Source organism: Chiloscyllium plagiosum, chromosome 24, assembly GCF_004010195.1.
Source record: "Chiloscyllium plagiosum isolate BGI_BamShark_2017 chromosome 24, ASM401019v2, whole genome shotgun sequence".
In the NCBI taxonomy this organism is placed as follows: domain Eukaryota; kingdom Metazoa; phylum Chordata; class Chondrichthyes; order Orectolobiformes; family Hemiscylliidae; genus Chiloscyllium; species Chiloscyllium plagiosum.
In genome coordinates this window covers 8,544,226-8,565,583 of record NC_057733.1, presented here as the reverse complement: position 1 = coordinate 8,565,583, position 21,358 = coordinate 8,544,226, and the positions used below count along the sequence as shown (strand labels likewise).

At 41.4% G+C, this 21,358-nt stretch overlaps 1 protein-coding gene across 5 annotated transcripts in view; it reads right to left on the bottom strand.

Moving 5' to 3' along the window:
* Positions 1 to 7,446: 7,446 nt before the first annotated feature.
* The window catches only part of LOC122562009 (voltage-dependent T-type calcium channel subunit alpha-1G-like), a 304,845-nt gene continuing 290,933 nt past the window's right edge, over positions 7,447 to 21,358 (bottom strand). For all 5 annotated transcript variants that reach the window (XM_043714394.1, XM_043714395.1, XM_043714398.1 and 2 more), the window contains one exon: positions 7,447 to 13,813. In XM_043714394.1, coding sequence (XP_043570329.1) covers positions 12,965 to 13,813 — 849 coding nt within the window. In that variant the 3' untranslated portion in view covers positions 7,447 to 12,964. The remainder of the gene's footprint in view (positions 13,814 to 21,358) is intronic.

The following is a 21,358-nucleotide window of genomic DNA, read 5'->3' as shown; positions in this document are numbered from 1 at the left end:
CAAGTACACACTTAGGAGTTCCCTTTAAAATTAATTCCACTAGATCAATAAACCAGGGATTTCATCTTTCTCAGAACTGATTTTATAACATTGTCTCACATAATTTCCTGTGGAACATGAAGGTATCAAGGGAATGTTGAGAGATCTTTTTCTTACGAATAAAAGCTGTAATAAATACATTCAGATGCATAATAAAACCATAAACAAAAACAGAAATTGCTGGAAAATCTCAGCAGGTCTGAAAGCACCTGTGGAGAGAAAGCAGAGCTAATGTTTTGGGTCCAGTCACCCTTCTTCTGAACTCAATACTTCAAAACCATTGAGCACTGGCTTATTGATACTACATTAAAAAGCCACTTTTCCTGCACACTAAAACTTTATTGCTGACACATACACAAATTCCTGAAGAAGGGCTTATGCCCGAAACATCGATTCTCCTGTTCCCTGGATGCTGCCTGACCTGCTGCGCTTTTCCAGCAACACATTTCCAGCTCTGATCTCCAGCATCTGCAGACCTCACTTTCTCCACACACACAAATTCACCAAAGAAGTCAACACTCTCTTCAAAGCCATTAAACTACTTAACTTCCACTTTCTCTCCATCACCATCCTTTCCCTCCCACCAGCCAGCCTTCTCTTTTTTTTTCTTGATTTCACTGCTATACTTTCTTGTCACTATATTTCTATCTTAGCCCTTACTCACTTCTGCCCTCTCCCTTTCCCAAAGCTTGAATACTAAACACGTTTGACTCCAGTTCTCAAAGATATCTTATGATTGATGCAGAAGAGGCTGTTCCCTGCTAGTTCTCACTATGCTGATCCCTAACCAGGCTGCTCTCCACCTCCTGGCCTGCTGTACTTTAGGGGCTACAGATGAGAAGTTCATCCAATGGGCATGTCTTATCATCTTAACGTTCCACGTTAAGATGATAAGACATGCCCATTGGATGAACTTGATTTCTACTGTGCTTCATTTCAGCTCCTATGAAATGTAAGGCATCTGAAACCGGCTTTGGGGGCTCGAGATAAGATGGGAACGAGTCAAATAAAAAATGCTTGGTGTGTGTTGTAAGCGTTGCTTTCATGTGAATCTGATTTACCTGCTTACTTAGTGGGACTCATTTTACACTATTAATGAGGTGTGGTTTACCATAAGACGTGGTTTTATTATTGTTGAAACACAAGATATATACATGTAATTCTATTAAACCCATCTTCCTGAGCAACTTTAATGTTGTTAAATGCCTATTGACTCCCAATGCTTTGGAAGCACAAGATGGTTTATACTAGCCCGATTGCAGCTGGCCAAACTGAGGCGGAGATTGTCCTTCCTGCTTCCAAGATTTCCGCTTTTTGCTGCTGATGTTCACTCTGCTGTGTGAGTTAGCGATCCGTCTTATTTGAGCAGCCGTTTTAAAATAGTTCTTGGGGTTATTCCCAAATACAGTGGCTTACTATCATTTAGTAACAGCAGTTCGATGCAATTATGTGATTGCCATAATCCAGTTACTCCATGTAAATTGAGTTTCTGTACCAGGAAGGGTGTTACAAAAGACAGTACTGGGTATTACAATTTCTCTATTCATTGAGCTGACCCTAGGAACTGGGCTGTTTCAAAAACCGTCCATTGAAACTGTTGTTCCACCTGAAACCTTACCAGCATTGTCTCATCAACAACTATTCAATTATCAATCAAGGTGAATGGCTTTCAAATTTCCTGCCGTGGTATGTCCGTTCCATTAATACCTATTCAATTCCTTGAATACCTTATTTGGCCTGATCGAATTCCCAGCATGCTGTTCAATTGGCCAATGTTGCTTTTTTAGTGTCCCAAAAGAGTTGTTTTTTTGTTAAAAGGGACATTCCATGACCTGCAGTGTCAAATTTTGCCTGATACTGAGGATCAAAGAACAAAAATTACAGTACAGGCCCTCCATGCCTGCACCGATCCATATCCTCAATCTAAACCTGTCGCCTGTTTTCTAAGGATCTGTAACCCTTTGCTTCCTGCCCATTCATGTATCTGTCTAGATACATCTTAAATGATGCTATCATGCCCGCCCCTACCACCTCTGCTTGCAGTGTGTTCCAGGCACCTACCACCCTCTGCGCAAATAATTTTCCACACATATCTCCCTTAAACTTTTCTCCTCTCACCTTGAACCTGTGATCCCTGGGAACTGATCCATTCTGGGAAAAAGCTGCTTGCCAAACATCCTGTCTATACCTCTCATGATTTTGTAGACCTCAATCAGGTTCCCCCCTCAACTTCTGTCTTTCTAATGAAAATAATCCTAATCTACTCAATCTCTCCTCATAGCTAGCACCCTTCATACCAGGCAACATCCTGGTGAACCTCCTCTGCACCCTCTCCAAAGCATCCACATCCTTTTGGTAATGTGGTGACCAGAACTGTACACAGTATTCAAAATGTGGCCAAACCAAAGTCTCATACAATTGTAATATGACCTGCCAACTCTTGTACTTAATACCCCGTCCAATGAAGGAAAGCATGCCTTATGCCTTCTTGACCAGTCTACTCACCTGCGTTGCAACCTTCAGGGTATAATGAACCTGAACACCCAGATCTCTGTACATCAATTTTCCCCAGGGCTTTTCCATTTACTTTATACTTCGCTCTTGAATTGGATCTTCCAAAATTCATCATCTCACATTTGCCCAGATTGAACTCTGCCATTTCTCCATCCAACTCTCCAATCTATCTATATTCTGCTGCATTCCCTGACAGTCTTATCTGCTACCCTGCTTACCTTAGTGTCTTCTGCAAACTTGCTAATTACACCACCAACCTGTATATTTTCCTCCAGATCATTTATGTATATCACAAACAACAGTGGTCCCAGCATGGATCCCTGTGGAACACCACTGGTTACAGTTCTCAATTTTGAGAAACTCCCTTCCACTACTACTCTCTGTCTGCTGTTGCCCAGCCAGTTCTCTATGCATCTGGCGAATACACCCTGAACCCCATGCGGCTTCACTTTATCCATCAGCCTACCATGGGGAACCTTATCAAATGCCTTACTAAAGTTCATGTATATGACATCCACAGCCCTTCCCTCATTAATCAACTTTGTCACTTCGTCAAAGAATTCTATTAAATTGGTAAGACATGACCTGCACAAACCATGCTGCCTATCACTGAAAAGCCCATTTTCTTCCAAATGTAAATAGACCTTATCCCTCAATATCTTCTCCATCAGCTTCCCTACCACTGACATCAGGCTGGATTATGCCTGCTACCCTTCTTAAAGAAGGGGACATTAGCAATTCTCTAGTCCACTGAGACCTCACCCATGTTCAAGGATGCTGCAAAGATATCTGTTAAGGCCCCAGCTATTTCCTCTCTTGCTTCCCTCAGTAACCTGAGATAGATCCCATCTGGACCTGGGGACTTGTCCACCTTAATGCCTTTTAGAATAACCAATACTTCCTCCCTCCTTATGCTGACTTGACCCTGAGTAATCAAATATCTACCCCTAACCTCAACATCCATCATGTCCCTCTCCTTGGTGAATACAGATGCAAAGTATTTGTTAAGAATCTCACCCATTTTCTCTGACTCCATGCATAACTTTCCTCCTTTGTCCTTGAGTGGGCCAATCCTTTCTTTGTTACCCTCTTACTCCTTATGTATGAATAAAAGGCTTTGGAATTCTCCTTAACCCATTTGCTAAAGATATATCATGACCCCTTTTAGCCCTCTTAATTCCTCATTTCAAATTGGTCCTACATTCCTGATAGTCTTCCAAAGCTTCTTCTGTCTTCAATCGCCTGGATCTTATGTATGTTTCCTTTTTCCTCTTAGCTAGTCTCACAATTTCACCTGTCACTTATAATTCCCTAATCATGCCATTTCTATCCTTCATGTTCACAGGGACATGTCTGTCCTGCACTCTAATCAAATGTGGATTTACCTACAAATAGCTGCTCCCAATCCACATTCTCCAGCTCCTGCTAAATTTTGCTCTAGTTGGCCTTCCCCCAATTTAGCACTCTTCCTTTAGGACCACTCTTGTCTTTGTCCATGAGTGTTCTAAAACTTACAGAAATGTGATCACTATTCCCAAAGTAATCCCCTACTGAAATTTCAAGAACCTGGCCGGGCTCTTACCCAATACCAGGTCCAGTATGACCCTTTCCCAAGTTGGACTATTTACATACTGCTCTACAAAACTCTCCTGGATGCTCCTTGTAAATTCTGCCCCATTTAGAGCTCTAACACTAAGTGATTCCCAGTCAATGTTGGGAAAATTAAAATCTCCCATCACCATCCTGTTGCTCTGACATCTTTCCATAACCTGTTTACATATTTGTACCTCTGTCTCACGCTCACTGTTGGGAGGCCTGTAGTGCAGCCACAACATTGTTACCGCACCCTTCCTATTTCTGAGCTCTGCCCATATTGCCTCACTACTTGAGTCCTCCATAGTGCCCTCCTTCAGCACAGCTGTGATACCCTCTCTGACCAGTAATGCAACTCTTCCACCCCTTTTATCTCCCTTTCTATCCTGCCTAAAGCATCAATATCCTGAGATATTTAGTTGCCAATCATTCCCTTCCCTCAAGAGAACAGAAGGAAAAGACCCAAACTGTACAACTGGATGGAGGGATAAGACGTAAGTGCCACACTAACTCTTGTATTTAGTTGGAAGTCTCATGTTGTGTACACTGTATTTAACGTCATGGCCTGAATTGGAGAGGGAAAGCTTACCAGCAGAGTATGCAATTCTTTTGTGACTCATAACTGTTCAAATAAAATCTTGGGGTCAGAATATAGAACAGTACAGCAGAGTACAAGCCCTTCGGCCCTCGATGTTGTGCTGGCCTTTTATGCTACTCTAAGATCAGACTAACCTACATACCCTTCATTGCACTATCATCCATGTACCTATCCAAGAGTTGCTTAAATGTCCCTAATGTTTCTGACTCTACTACCACTGCCGGCAGTGCATTCCACACACCCACCACTCTCTGTGTAAAAAAAAAAAGCCCATCTCTGACATCTCCCCTAAACCTTCCTCTAATCACCTTAAAATTATGCCCCCTCATGATGGATATTGCCGCCCTGCGAAAAAGTCTCTGGCTATCCACTCTATCCTATGCCTCATCATCTTGTACACCTCTATCAAGTCACCTCTCATCCTTCTTCGCTCCAATGAGAAAAGCCCTTGCTCCCTCAATCTTTCTTCATAAGACATGCCCTCCAGGTCCAGGTAACATCCTGGTAAATCTTCTCTGCACCCTCTCTAAAGCTCCACATCCTTCCTATAATCAGGCGACCAGACTGAACACAATATTCCAAGTGTGGTCTAACCAGGGCTCGAAAGAGCTGCACATAACCTCGCAGCTCTTAAAGTCAATCCCCCTGCTAATGAAAGCCACACACCTATGCCTTCTTAATAATCCTTTTAACATGGGTGGCAACTTTAAGGGATCTCTGGACATGGACCCCAAGATCCCTCTGTTCCTTCACACTGCCAAGAATCCTGCCTTTAACCCTGTAATCTACAGTCAAATTTGACCTTCCAAAATGAATCACTGTACAGCTTTCCAGGCTGAACTCCATCTGCCACTTATCAGCTCATTCCTGCATCCTGTCTATGTCCTGTTGCAGCCTACAACAGTCCTCCACACTCTCCACAACTCCACCAACCTTTGTGTCATCGGCAAACTTACTAACCCACCCTTTCACTTTCTCATCCCAGTCATGTATAAAAATCCTGCAGAGTCAGAAGTAGAACAGACCCAATTTATACCTACTTAAATGTCTGTTGAAACAGCTGTGGATGGATGTGGAGAGCAGAATTGATTGGAAACGGTGAAGTTGGAACAAGGCTTTTGATCATGGAAGCTGTGAAAAGGTGGAGGAGGCTAAATTTGTTCTCATTGGGATAGAAATGCGATCCAAGTTTCTGAAATCATGGCGTCAAGAATCGAGGTGTTATTAGGTGTTTCAGTGAGAATGAGAAACAGTGTGCGCTTGTGAGTATCTTATTTAGTTTAAAGTACAAATCAAGTCTGCAAAGGCAGTGGAAAACCAGGAGGCATCTTCACACTGAAATGTGGTAAATATGTGAAGCAGATTATGGGCCAACGTGATGGAATAAAAAACCTGAATCAGTTTTGAGAAAGGAGAAGACAATCTTTCAGTGTCAGTAGCAATCCTGCTCTGTTAGAAGTTGTATCTTTCTAATGAGGCATTAAACATGGTCGCTATCTGCTCTCTTATGTAGACATAAACGATCCTGAGGCACTTTGTAAAGAAGAGTAAGGAAGATTTTTTCTAGTGGCCAGGCCAATACTTATCACAACCAAAACAATTAAAATAGATGATTTGATCATGCATATCCTTGCAGTAGGACTTTGCTGCCATGTTTCCCGGCAACACACCAACAGGCAAACTCCAAATTACTTAATTGGCACTGTGGGACTCCCTGGGATCATAGAGGATGTTATATGACTGTCCTTATCTTTTTTCCTATCAATAACTGGGATATGGGGTTATTTCAAAGTACAATAGATGGGCTAAATGAACCAAAACGCTTCTCTTGTCTAAAACTGCAATGTTATTATGTCTTTATTTAGAATGGCTCAGTAATTCTGTTTAAACCATGTACAAGACATTGGTTTGGCCGCATTTAGAATACTGTGTACAGTTCTGGTCACCACATTACCAAAAGGATGTGGACGCTTTGGAGAGGGTGCAGAGAAGGTTTACGAGGATGTTGCCTGGTATGGAAAGTGCTAGCTATGAAGAGAGGTTGAGTAGGTTAGGTTTATTTTCATTAGGAAAAAAAAGGAGAGGGGCGGGGGAAGACCCTATTGAGGTTTATAAAATCATGAAGGGTATAGACAGGGTGGATAGAGACAAGCTTTTTCCCAGGGTGAAGGATTCAACAACAAGAGGTCACACTTTCAAGGTGAGAAGTGGAAAGTTTAAGGGGGATACATGCGGCAAGTTCTTCACACAGAGGGCGGTGGGCGTTTGGAACGCGTTGCCAGCAGAGGTGGTAGAGGCAGGCATGGTATATTCATTTAAGATGCGTCTGGATAAATGCATGAGTAGATGAGGAGTAGAGGGATACAGATGTTTAGGAATTGACCGACAGGTTTAGACAGTATATTTGGATCAGCTCAGGCTTGGAGGGCTGAAGGGCCTGTTCCTGGGCTGTAAGTTTTCTTTGTTCTTTCCTGATTGCTAGGCAGAGTGATTTATTGTCTTGTCCTTTAGTCCCCAAAACACGCACTTGGGTAAAACAGAGCTTTGCTTATTGTTCCCCTTAATCCAACCAATTGGGAACCTTGTTGAGTCTCAGAAAACTTGCAGTCTGCCTAAAACTGTGAAGATCAGTCTAAGATTCAATCTCAGTTTTCAAAGCAATAGACACAACAAATGAGGGCACCAGTGACACACTGAGAATCTTCTCTATTTATTTTAAAGCATAATTTAAATTCATTTTCAAATCTACATAAAAGTAGGGCTACTGCATAAACATTTGAGAAAATTAGGACACTGTTTATCTAAAAGGAACTATGTTTTGCACAAGAATATGGAGCAAAAATGTGTTAATACAAGACATTTTGCCACTGAACACACATCCTCTCTGCTTTACTTTTGAAGGTCCCCTCATTCTCTTTCAAAACTGCTGTAAAAAACAGTGGAGAAGCTGGTTGGATACTGGTCCATTCAGAGTGAATTTGGACATTTTCAGACATTGCTTTCAGACAGTGTTCTTCAGATGCTGCAAGTGCTGGAGATCTCTCTTGCTTACAAGCCAGCAGGAAGAGGAGGAGTAGGGAGTGATATTTTACACCTACCCTGTATTGGCTATCATACAACACATACCTTCTTCTGCATCAGTGTGTTTATTGATTCATCCCAAACATTGCACATTGACTATAAAGGATTCAGTTCATGTCGGTAACAACAAATATCTAAATATATATTATTAAATATGTTCAATTTTCCAGAATGTACTTGACTAAAGAGATGTACATCAGACTAGCTACTATTCCATGTACAGAAATAGAATTTACAGGAGATTGGTGACATTGATTCTCACAGATTTTAATTGATAAAGAAACTTAAACCAATTTTAAAAAATGCTATTGAACCTTGACAATTTTGGGAGGATGGTGGTGGGCAGTGCTGAGCTGAATAATCTGTCACTAGTTATATTATCGAACTCACAATGAACTCCAGTTTGGTAATGTTTGACGAATATAACACTGTCATTTCAAAGGTAATACTTCTTTTGTTGTTAATTTTAAATTCTCTTCTTCCCAAAAGTAAAACCTGATTGTGTGACCTGAATATCACATGACTTGAGAGCACAATTACAGTATGGAATATTCTAAATCTCATCCCTGCTGGCTGACATCAGAATACAATTCATCTCAATTCACATTCCTCACTTTTTGGTAAAATACTACTTTTCGCACTGATAGCAGTGTGCATTTCACTTGAAACCCCCAATGACAACATTGATTATTCTAATGTCTGACTGGAAAAAGATGCCTGAAAGCAGAATTAACACTTCTGAATGACCTTCCTATGAAATGGAAGCATTTTGTTTTTTGGAAAATACAACAGCTCTGTCATGAAGTAAGTTTTTCATTTTTTTTTCTTTATTTTTTGCAAAAATAGTCTCTTTGCAGCTTCAACAATTTTCAAAAGATTTTTTTTAAACAGATGTACAAATCTGAGAGCAAGGATCTTCCCCGGGTTTGGTTTCTTTGCTTGTCCTTTTCAAACTTACCCTTGGTACAAATTTTGAAAGGATTAAAAAAAACACATCCTTTTTCTGCGAGTTTTAGTAATGAAGAAAACATGGTTTTAAAACAAAGAAGTACAAGGCTGCTCAAAACCTTGTTGCTGTTTCCAGTTGCAGAACTGTAATATTTTCAAGGGCAGGTTTGATGGAAAAAATCTTTGACATTCACTCATTCATTCAATTCATCCATCTATCTGTTAAAATCAAGTAATTTTCGCAGGGGACTTTTTTCAAATGTAGGTCTATCTTTGGCAAAATCTATTAACATGTATCTATAAAAAGAAAAAAAAAATCAGGAGATTCTTCACACTCAGCCAACTCAGAGTGTTCAACGTGTGCATTTTTTACAGAACTCTTTGCATAAAAGTTAAACCAATTGTCAGCAACCATCAGCTCGTAACACTTCAGAGTTATGCCAACTATTTTTCCTCAATTTCTCTTAAAACTAAAAGGGTGACTTTACAAAATAGTTATTTTTAACCATGCAAGTGTTGAATGGAGCAAATGAAAAGAGTTTAGATGCATTGAGTATAGAGGCCCTGTGCTGCTTCAAGCTTAAAACTTGCCTATCTCTCTAACTGTGAGCTACATCAAAAATGAAGCTCTGGCTTTTAAGATTTCAGGAACCTGTTATATTGTTAACACAATTCTATGTGTGAAGTATTTTGGTGAAACAAGGTCATCAGCCAACTGAAGTAATAATAATGGGACTATTCATTGGAGGGCTGGACTGAGTAAATGATGATTCAGGTAAGGAAAATGTGGATCAATAAGTCACCATTTATCTCCCTTTGAGGCCCTTACATTTCATCTTATGTTTTGCTTTCCTTCCTAAAGGATTACATTAGGATCTCAGTGGGGAGAGGAAAGGCTGGAATTTGTCCTCTACAAACTATTCTGCCATTCTCTGAGATCATGGTAGGTTTACATCTTTGGCTATGACCACCTTGGCTATGGTGGTCATTACCTTGTAATACTCTTGCCCAACAACAAGCTTCATGAGCTTTTTTTTTGGAGAGTGAGTTCCAGGTTTTGCAGGACTTTGTTCCAAACTCCCCCACCAAAGGAATATTTTCTCTTTATGTCCTCTTGGGAAGCAGAGGCCTTCCTACCCCTGGCAATCCAACCTACACTCTAGGTTAAAATGAAACATTTAGGTTGAGTATTGATTTAAATAAATTGACAGAAAATCACTTTTCAAATCGCTATGCGTAGCAGATGACAGATTCTGATAAATTATGTTGAACTTTAAAAGATAGATTACATTTTTGTAATCTATCCAAGTATTCAGTATTAATAGCAATCCTCAGTGCCCGGTCTCGGGAAAGTACAACCATCAGTCAAAGCAATAATGAGGTCAACAAAATTGCATACGTAATATTTTTTGGATGTTTAGGTGATCCCTAACTTAACTCAGAAGAACATCTGCCCTATAAGAATCCATTCATCTTACTTTAGTTTCTTATTGAAGAGCTATTTGTTTAGATGCCCTGATCACACAGACCGACTATATGGTCCAAAAAAAATACCTGAATAAAGCATAGAATTTGACAACTATTAAATACAATTTCTCTATAATATATACTACATAAATATTAACATTGCACTGCACTGTGTCTATTTTGATCAGTATTTTCTCTGCAATGTAATCTATATGGAAGATAGCTGGATAGGAAGAAATAGGTTGCAGCAGTGGCTATTTTTAAACCTTTGACGTTTTACATTGTCAACAATTTTTCCCTTGTGCAGGAGTGAGTTCCACTCAAGCTCAAAGAATGTGTTACAAATACTTACATTTAAATAAACATTATTTCTAGCTGGTAAGATCTTAACAAGAGTGGTCCTATAAAGTATGTGCAATGGCTGTAGATGGATAACCTACAGTATTATGACAAACATTTCCACACTTATTCACATACACACACTCACTCATTCATACGCAAACAAACTAGCAATGGTCAAGATCACTGTAATGCTCAGACTGTCTTGCATACAGTAATCTGCAACGTTAAAGTGCTGGTGTGCTTTGAACTAACCGAATCAATGTGATTGAGCTACAAGGGTACAATGTAGAATGCTCTCGAACAAAGATCTTGCACACGTGTAGCACTGGAAAGCCCGTGACTGGGAATGTGCCCGATAAAAATGAGCGCCTTAAAATACTGCTCCTTACATTGGACATCAGTAGCACAATCTGGAATATCAGAATTCGTTAACATTCCTACAAAAAACATTGGTATTGTTTTTGGTGAGATGACCCAAAAAGTGGGCCTTGCCAGCTTGTTCCACAAAGTGCAGTCGAGGTGACTTGTGTTATAAGGGCCTTCAGGTCTCCATTCCTCTGGCCCCACCACATAGAATAAGCCTTTACCTGACTGTCTCTGATGGCATTAGCTCTTTAAGCTTTCTGCGGGGAATAGCCAATGTAAATGATATTGCTGTGGGAAATTACTCAGAAAGACATTTCTCTGAGAGACTCAGTCTTAGAGACCATACACCTGCCACGATATAGATCTCTAATTAATACAACAGGAATCATTGGATGCTTTCTTCAGGTGGGTGAAAAAAAACCTTCATCAAAAATATTGATTTCCTTTTTGGAATTAATCATTGGTCCACATTTTTTATTACAGAAAGCTATGAATAGGAATCTGGTTTGGTATTGGTGGTGGAAAATTCCATAATCTCTGGCCAAATGTAGGAAAGGTTGCCTGAAGGAAACGCCTCTTCCTACAAAATATTCGAACTATCCCATGCCTAATGAAGGTTGAATTCAAGAAATCATCTTTTATTTTCCAAAAAAAATATAATGATGATTTTGAAAGAAAAGCCACGGTCATCATCGGCAAAGATTAGGGGCTCCACATTTAGTTTCCATTCCACCTCCCCTCACTCTATTTCTGTTTGGTATAGCAATCGTGGATATAGAAGGTAGCAAAATATAAAGACGTATGGCAGTTGGAGATAACTTTCTCAATGTACAGAATATGCCTATTGAGAAAATTTACTGATTCATTTGAAACTTATGAGAGTTTTGGGTTGTGGCACCTTGCAGTGATTAACAGAATCTTTCAATCTAACACAAGTTCCAGTTGTTGTTAATCTTTGGAAATATCATGGCACCATCCAGGGGCTCCCGGGACAACATATCTTACTGCACAACAAAGTTGACATAAATGGGAGTGAACCACCTTCCCTTAACTGCTTCAGCATCCATTAGCTTTGCAGAATGAATTCTCAGCAACTATCCTACAGAAGTCATGGGTGGCTGGAATTTTGTTTCGGAAAAAGGCTATTGAAAATGGACCAATTCACCAAACTTAACTGATGTGAGTGTTTATAGTTCCAACAATGTTCTGAGGAGCAAACTAATTGATAAAAAATGTAAAAGATATCAGGTGAGGAAATGCACATCAGAAACAGCAAAACTCTGCAACAGGATGTAACCCACATGACTGCTACAGTATTAAAGTCACAACTTGGTTATGCTAACTTTCAAGATTGAGATGACCCCTCAGAGTCATGGTTACAGTGGAGTGCCATTTTTTGATGCCAGGCAACCAAAAATTTCAGTTAAACACACAGATTGAGTAAATATTGTAATTTATTTTATTTATAAATATTACTTTTTTTTCTTCTAAATATATTAATGGCTGGATCTTTGCTTTGTGCCTTTTCAGAGAGTAAGGAAAATGCCCAGGCCAACTCAATTGAAATCTGATAAATGGATGTCAATTAACAATGTTTAGAAAAATAATAATTCTGGGGATGTGGACATCACTGGCAAGGCTGGCATTTATTGACCTTCCCTTGTTGCGTCAAACTGAGTTACAAAAGCGAATCCTGGAAAGTTCCAGTACTACCACTCTGCAGTCTACCTCCCAATTTCAAAAGGGGAAACACCTTTCACATTATAAAAAAGTGACGCTCCACTGTTCAGAACTACCTGGGAGAATGGTCAGTCAGTCACCTGCTTGAGTGCAAGGCAGGGAAACATCGCAAGGGCTGCAGTAACCCTTGTTACTGTCTGGATGGTAGAGAGGGCGATTGGCGGGGATTTGACCTCCAGTGCCAGTCAGAATGCAGAATTCTTCATTAATGTCAGGAAAGGATGAAAAAAAGTTGTCTTTTTTTGGCAACAAAAAAGAACAATTCAACAATTCAGTTCAGTGGTCCTCCTCGGTCTGATCCAAGGAAAAACTGGAAAGAGTCAGCAAATCCTTCGGGGGAGAAGGAGAGGTGGGAGTGCTTTCAGGAGGCAGTGGGTCTACAAGGTCCACGGACTCCTTGTGAGGGGCTGAGTCACAGGATGGGGCACGCCTTCTCAAACACATGTCACTGGATGATGCCTGCCCACGAGTGCCCTGTATCGATGTGTGGTGGTCCTCTGGTGGCTCTATAGAAATGCAGGGGGGGCTCATTTTCTGCTTCGGCCGTACTGTATTCTGACTGTCCAGTTCCGTCACTGCCTGGCCAATGGCCCAACAGGACGCCGATGAGAATTGGTGCTGTGGAGCTGTGTCAACGGACGAGCAGATCTCAATTGAATGTCTCCGAGGGTCGTCCAACCACGATGTGGGCTTGGCCAAGAACCCTTGAGTATCTACGCTGTAGAACTTTTTGATATCTTTCATGGAGAGGTTTCCTGTGCTGCTGCACATTTTCGTGGGTAGTGTAGGGCACATAGGAGGTTTGGAAGCTCTCTTGCTGCCACTGATGATTTGAGAGACTTCCTGGTCCGCTGAGTTAGGAAGTTCCCTGAAGGGGTTCCGAACATGACGTGGTGACGTTGTCACAAAGTTACTGATGTTGCACTGGTTACGGCTGTGCTGTTGAATGTGGACACTATGCTTGGTTGGTGCATTTGGTGAGGCAGACACTAAGACCACAGATGGTTGCACAACAGACACATGCGGCACTGACACATTCAAGAGTGAAGGTTCGTTAGTCTGTACCTGCAAATTTTCCTTGGACTCCATATATAGTGGATCCAGAGAGTCATTTGTTACAGCAACCTAAATGGGGTGTTAAAATTGTGGGGAGTGGGAGGAACAGAATAGGCCAAAGATATGTTAGTGTGCTGACAATTCTTAAATCTACTTGGTGCTTTGGTAGATAATTTTAAAATATGCTGCTTTTGTGCAAAATCAAAAAGCAGCAAAAGATTCAGTGCTTAAAACAGCCATACCTAATTTCACATGTGCTTGTCAGTTCTGGTTAATTACTAAATAAGGCAGTAATGATTAAATACAGGCAGGACATAATTCTACAATGAAGGTATCTCTGACAAAAGCGATTCAAGTTGAGGGATTTTAAAATCTATACTGTTGGAAAAGTATAGTGTTTTTAAGATGCTGTGGTAATATATTTCTCCTCATATCCTGACGCCAGCGAGCTTTTATATCCAACTGTTCCTTTATGTAGATAATCCCTTCATGCTGATGTCCTTTTTGTATGTCTCTGTGATTTAGTTACCTGCCATGGGAGGATGGTCAGATTCACTATCACTTCTTTCCATGACATTGGGGGTAATTTTCACCTTTGTATTAATGGCAGGTATTCTGTGTGGCTGGGTTTTGTAACCGCATACACCTGTTTAGTGGCTGAGGAGAGCAGAACTTACACCCATCTCCTCTCACCAAGGGCATGAGATTGAAGGGCCAACAAATAGTTCATGTAAGCACTTCCACTTGAGCAGAGGTAATCCATGCAGTTAGAGAGTCTAACCCATGGAACTACCAGTTTCTACAAAATTTTTTCTGGCACTCTGTGCTATTGTATTCATAGGCTGTGCTGAGTCCATGACATTCCTCGGATTTTCCAATCTCCACAACAATAGACTGTGTGCCTCGAAAAAAGAGTGCCAGTTCCTGTTGTTGGGTTGAGACAGGGTTAACATGGAGTCGAGGGGCCATCATGGTCCATTCTGTCAGTATTCTAAAGCTCTGTTTGCCTTTCTCTGCTATGGGATTGAACTGGGTTGCTGACCTTATTTGCCACACATTATCAGTAATATGGACATAGATATGGTAAGGTAAAATCATTCCAACTCTTTGTTCACATTATGAGCATTATAATCGTGTAATCCAGAGTGCTGCTTCTCTAACAATCTCTATCTCAGACTCTTAATTACAATGGACTCCATGTTTACATTGTCATGTCAGACTGACTCGTACTAACCTTTTGCTGCACAGTTAGCACCTCCCAAAGACATGCCCAGCCTTTCTGCAGCTCAGTGTATGAATCTCCGCAATCCTGTGTGACTGATAATGGGGTACTTTCCCTCCTCATCTCTTGGACTTTGATATGACCTTTGACAGCCAGCCACACTGTCCTACTCCTATACCTTCCCCTGTTGCGCAGCTTCAATCCTTAGCTTTCAACCACAGCATTGCCAGCAATAGTTTCTCTTCTCACCCTTGCATCATTTCCTGTGCAATCCCTGAAGAAACTGTCTTTGACTTCCTCCACTCCCTCTCCTACAGATTGGCCCTTGGTGGAACAGACTTGAGAGGTTGAATGGCTTTCTTCTGCCCTTAATCTTTGTGTTCCTGTGTTGCCCTTGACAATACAGCTTCTTTTAGCCCTTCACTCCCCTTATGCTGTTAGGCTGTTTGTCTAATGACCGGTCTTGGCTGAGCCACAATTTGTCCAGTTAAATGTTGGGGAAGATTAAAGCCATTATCTTCACTTCCACATCATTGCCCGGTCTCTGGTCACTACCTCAACTTAAAGAAGACCTTGCTCCTTCTTCAACCCCAGCTGAGCATCTAACCCCTCCTTCCCCAAAGTAAAGCCAAATTTTCCCTTTGGAATATCACTCACGAGCTTCTCTTTTTCCACAGATTATTGCTTGGAATTCTCAGCCACGCTTCCGTACAGAATATTCCATTGCTGTCCTGGCTGTCTCTGACTCTGCATTGCCTAATAATCTTCAGCTCATTTAAAACAAAAACTGTGTTGCCAATATTTTATCCCACAAGTCTCATTCATCTAACAGTCCTGTCCTTGCTGACTTGGGTTGGCGTTTGATCTGTGAATGCCTTCATATTAACATTCTGAAAGGGCTGGATTGTGACGTTAAGGAGCTTCCTCATCTATTCTGTACCATTCAGTCCCAAAATGGACCAAAAGAGATCAGAATCATAGAATCCCAACAGTGTGAAAGCAGGCCATCTGGCCCACTGAATCCACACCAACCCATTAAATAACATCTCAGTCAGATCTACCCACTTAATCTATCCCTGTAACTCTGCCTTTCCGTGGCTAATCCACCTTGCCTGCACATCCCTAGACACAATGGACATTTTAGCATGGCCAATCCATCTAAACTAAGGGCCTATAACACTCAGTGTCCTCTACTCGACAGTGACCAATGATTTTGCTGGCTGTGACCAACCAGCACAGACAGCTCCAGGGTCAGAGAAGACTGTCATACCTGCACCTAAAATTTGAGGGTCAAGGAGGAGGATAAGATGGAAGCTGCAGAAAGGCAAGTAATTTTCTTTTACAGATACTGGCCATCACCTTTGGTGTGGCAGTCTTTCTGGTTGTTGTTTGACTCTAGTATTCCTGCTGCTACAGGTTTCCCAGGCTTGATTTATGCCCCACTGTTTCCAAGTCTAATATCATTTTAGTTTTCTTTGTTCTTTCGTGGGATGACAGTATCAGTGACAAGGCCATCTTTGGTTGCCTGTTCCGAATTGTCTATTATCGGACTGCCTTACCAGGCTATTTCAGAGGACAGTTAAGATTCAAGCACATTGCTGTGGATCTTGAATTTAAAGTCCACCAGCTGCCATTTGAACATCCCCATTATAGTAGGCCTCTAGATTAATAGTCCAGTGGCATTATCAGTGCTCCACATATAATCTCCTCGAGATATCATGGGTAAGCTTGTTCTTGCTTCTATCTGTCATAAATGACCATGAAAGAGATCTCCAGGTAAGTCTAAGAAAATTTTGGATGTGAGCTAGTATAGGGAATAAGGCCCTGAATAGTCTGACTCGATTCTTGCTGTAACCAATCAACAAGGGCATGAGGATATCAAAATGGCAGGCATATTGCCTCTAACTACTTTCAATCTTTATCAAAATTTTCATTAGCCTCTCCTGAAGATGTTCTTTACTTACTACGATTCTAAAGTATTTCACTCAACCATTCTGCATGTGAGTGACCAATCAATGAGTTTTGAGAAACTAAACCTAAGGCTGAGGAGAGATTAAAAACTCAAATTAATGCAATCGTGCCCTCACAACATCCACTCACACCTTTCAGAGTGGGTCAGTGGAATGTGGTCAGCCTGACTGAAGATTTCCTCCCCTTTCTGTGGTGGTGGCAGTAGGATCTAGTGTAGAAGCCTGACCATCATCCTAACTGAAACCATCTAAGTAGCTGAGGCTGGGACTTAACTCCAGATATTCTTGTTTTGTTGACCTTTTTTCCCAATGGGCACTGCATTCATCCATTTAGTCAGAAGGAGATCTCAATCCCATATTCTTAATTATGTAAGACCAACCTAGTCACTGCCATTTGGATGAAGGTAGCTTCAACATGATGTCAGTGAGGAGTAAGATTTGATCTTGACAATCTCAATAAGCCAGCGATATTCATCTTTCAATGATTCCTGTCCAGCAATTAGGTAGAAAGAGAACTGGAGCTCCTACTGTCAATTACGTAGTCACCATTAATAACTTTCCAGGTTCTTGATGAATTCAGGTTTCACTATCTGCTGTGTGGGGGTTGAACCTATGTCCCCATCAGCCCGGGGTTCTGGATTACTAGTCTGGTGATATTACCACTACTCTGCCAAGTAGCACATATGGAGGTTATAGGTCAGACCCGCTTTTGGGCAGACAACAGAAAGAGAAGACAGCTCTCAAAGTGAAATCAATGGGAACCTAAAGAAATGGATAACACAGGTGTGTTTGAATCAATATTGTTCATTCTACACTGTCACAGAAAGTAATAATTATCCTCATTCTTTTTAGACTTCTAATGACAAAAGGCTCCATTTCTCTCCAGTGGTTTTCGCTGCATTCCCCATATTCAATAGTTAGATCATGTGTGTCACAAGATTGCTTAAACCCACGCTTCAAATCTAAATATTTTAAAAAATATATTTTCAAAAATAGGCATTTTTTCACATGAAAATCTGAGACTATCTCCATAACAATAGAGGTGAAGTGCAGGCCTGTTAAATACTATTTTGTACTGAAGAAAACAGAAGGCCAGTGTTAGTGTTCGTGCAGGAAACCCGTCTTCAACACAGAAGGAAAACAGGCTCCACACAGATTCACTGTGAACACTCCTTAGTTAAGAAGGTGTGCATGATGGCAGGAGGGTAAGTCATCCTGGGAGTAGGGTAGGGAATAGGTGATGAAGGTATTAACAACAAGAGTTTCTATGATGAATAGGGCTTCTGCCAAGACACCGAGGGTGAAAAAAGCTCAGCTACATGTTGTCAAAACAAAAAGTGGGAAAAAAAAATCAATTAGAATTGAATCAGCAAGGATAATGCAAAGAATGTAGTGCAAGTTTCAATAAATGCAGTGCGTTTCTACAATAATATGTCATCTTTTACAGAACACCATTATTAAGATTTTTCAGATTATAAATCAAATGTTATGCGGGAATGGGCTGCACATTATAAGTAAGGCAGAATCTGGTGACCAAGTAAACGTAGACTGTTCTGCAAATAGGAGAATGTGAGCACTGCAGATGCTGGAGATCAGAGTCACAAAGTATGGCACTGGAAAATCACAGCAGGTCAGGCAGCATTCGAGGAGCAGGAGAGTCGACATTTCAAGCATAAGCCTGAAATGTTGACTATTCTGCAAATACTCAGGTAGTGACTATGAGAGAGATACTGAGTTAAAGTTTCAGAGCAATCACCTTTTATCAACACTGACTCATTTATGTTCATTCATGGATGGGAATGTTACTGCCATGTCCATCAACTAAGTAACTTGCTCAGCCATTTAAGAGTCAACTACATTTCTGTGGGTCTCCAATCACATGCAGATCAGACCAGAGAAGATCTGTAGTGTTTTCACTGATAGTTTCATGGTCACTGACAAGCATTTCAATTTCAGATTTTATTGGGGGGGTTTAAATTGGTGGGATTTGAACCTGTATGTTGTCAGTCTGGGCTACTGAATTACTAGTTAGCGACGTTACCTCGACAACAAAATCTCGACTTGAAAGCACAGCTTTTAGTAATTTCTATTTCAGATTTGCAGCATCCACAGTAATTTACTTCAGAAAAACTGTTAGCACCTGTTCTGAACAGCTGGTACTGTGTGATGTTCATAAAACAGCTTCTGTATCAACCTTCATCCTACAATGTGTTCTATTCTTTCTTCCTAATTGCCCTGGAGATGTTGGTAATCTGCCTTTTTGAACCGTTGAAGTCCTTGGAGTGAAGGAACACTTGCGACTAAAAGGGAGTTCCAGGGTTTTGACTCTCTAACATTGAAGGCACAGTGATGTTTCTGAGTCAGGATGGTGAGTGGCTTGGAGGGGAACTTGGTGGTGCTCTCCTACATCTGCTCGTCCTTCTAATGTGATAGATCGACTTTGGAAGGTACTATTGAAGGATGCTCAGTGAGTTGCTGCAGTGCACCAAAAAAAACTGAGACAGTGGTGGAGGGAGTAACCATTTAATTTGGTGGATGATGGGGTGGCGATCAAGTGGGGCTGCTTTGTCCTGGATGCCGTGCAGATTCTTCAGTGTTGTTGGATCTGCACTACAAGGGGAAAATATTCCACCTTGACCGGTACCTTGTATAAGGTAGGCAGGCTTTGGTTAAAGTTAAATTAGAACTGCTGAAGGAAATGGGTAGCTGATCACCTTCTTAATTAATGGTACAATTAACCCCAGATTCTATTAGATCAATTCAAATGCTGAACTTGACATCCTTGTCAGTGTCCTTTCTGAGATGATTTGACAGTTTAGTTACTGAAAGGCTGTCTCTCTTGGCAGTACAGTCTAGAATTAGGGATAAAGCGTGAATTTTGTTGAAGAGACAAGCATCTCGCCTGACGGCTGGAGAGCTCGGTTAGGAAATCGCATTGCTTCCTTTGGGAAGGGCTGTCAAATCACAGGCCAATAAAACAATTGAAAGGCCTTTCTCTGGGATCCTGATCATAGGGATAGAGTTCCGACTTACTGACGGCTGCCAGCCAATAAGGAACAGGCAGCTCTTTAGCTCAGTAGTGACACTGGGAAGACGGTGATTGGTGTTGGAATGACAAGCACCAGAGATCTGAGGTCATGGGCCAACTAAGATAACCAATGGAAGGAGGGGATCTCAGGGTAGTGGTCGTAAGAGGGCAGTAGGGAAGAGGTGTAAGGGTCAGCAAAAAGAGTAGGGGCTGCCGTTCAGCAAGTAGCTCCCTTCATGAAGCTTCATCCCTCGATCAGTTTCCTCAGCCTCCCCCTTTCACTGGGAGATGGAAAGAAACCTGCATGTCACATGGCCACCGACCTGCTCTTTGCTGGGTTAATACCTATGACGATGGTAATGACCAGTGGCCATTAATTGTCTGTTTAAGAGGCTCAATTGGTGGCAAGTTGGGAGTCTGACCATAGACCATCCTGCCTCAGAATTAATCAGGGTGGTCATGGGATTGTGGGGAGGTTCCCTCTTACTGCCTCCTACTGGACATAATGCCCTCTCCTCACCTCCAAATATACCACTAGAGAGCAGAAGGTTTCACATGGACTCAGGATAAAGGGATACCCACTGAGGATTGAGATGAGGAGAAATCTACTCTGGAGAGCTATGGATGCCCAGCATGTTCAAGATGTAGATTGAGATGCTGAGGCGTGTGGATATGAGTGGGTAAATAGAGTTGAGTCAAGATCAACGATGATCTTATTAAATGGTGAAACAGGCTTGAGTGGGGCAAATAGTCCACTTGTGGTCCTGTTTATGATGCTGTCACACAGAATCACTGTGTTACCGAGCGCATAAGACAGGCTTGTGTGGAGGAGGAGGACACAGGATGGGAGAGGCACATAATATTAGCAAAGGAAACAGAATTTGTGTCTGACAGAACATAGAAAGATTGGGCATAGATTACAGAGTGCAGCATAAACTTGCTAGAAAGTGATGTAGATGGGATTGAGTTACAGCACCAGCTAGAGGCTGTGAGACCTACAAACCTAGATTCAAATGTCAATTCCCAAGGAGAGCCAAGCTGGTTTAGTTTTATGTTTCAAAATGAAAACATTTTCAAAACCAATACTGTACACAGATGCATTGGGTTAAAGACACAGACAAATGAATGAACAATAAAAGTGCAAATACTGCCAGTAGGAAAGAGCAAGAAGGCAGTCTTGGTTTGAGACCAAGTCAGAAGTCCCATCCTGCGCCCTGTACACCCACTCCCACCCTGCCCCCTGTAAAAACGCCATCCCATATTCCCAATTCCTTCGCCTCCGTTGCATCTGCTCCCAGGCGGACCAATTCCAATACCGAACAACCCAAATGGCCTCCTTCTTCAAGGACCGCAATTTCCCCCCAGACGTGGTCGATGATGCTCTCCACCGCATC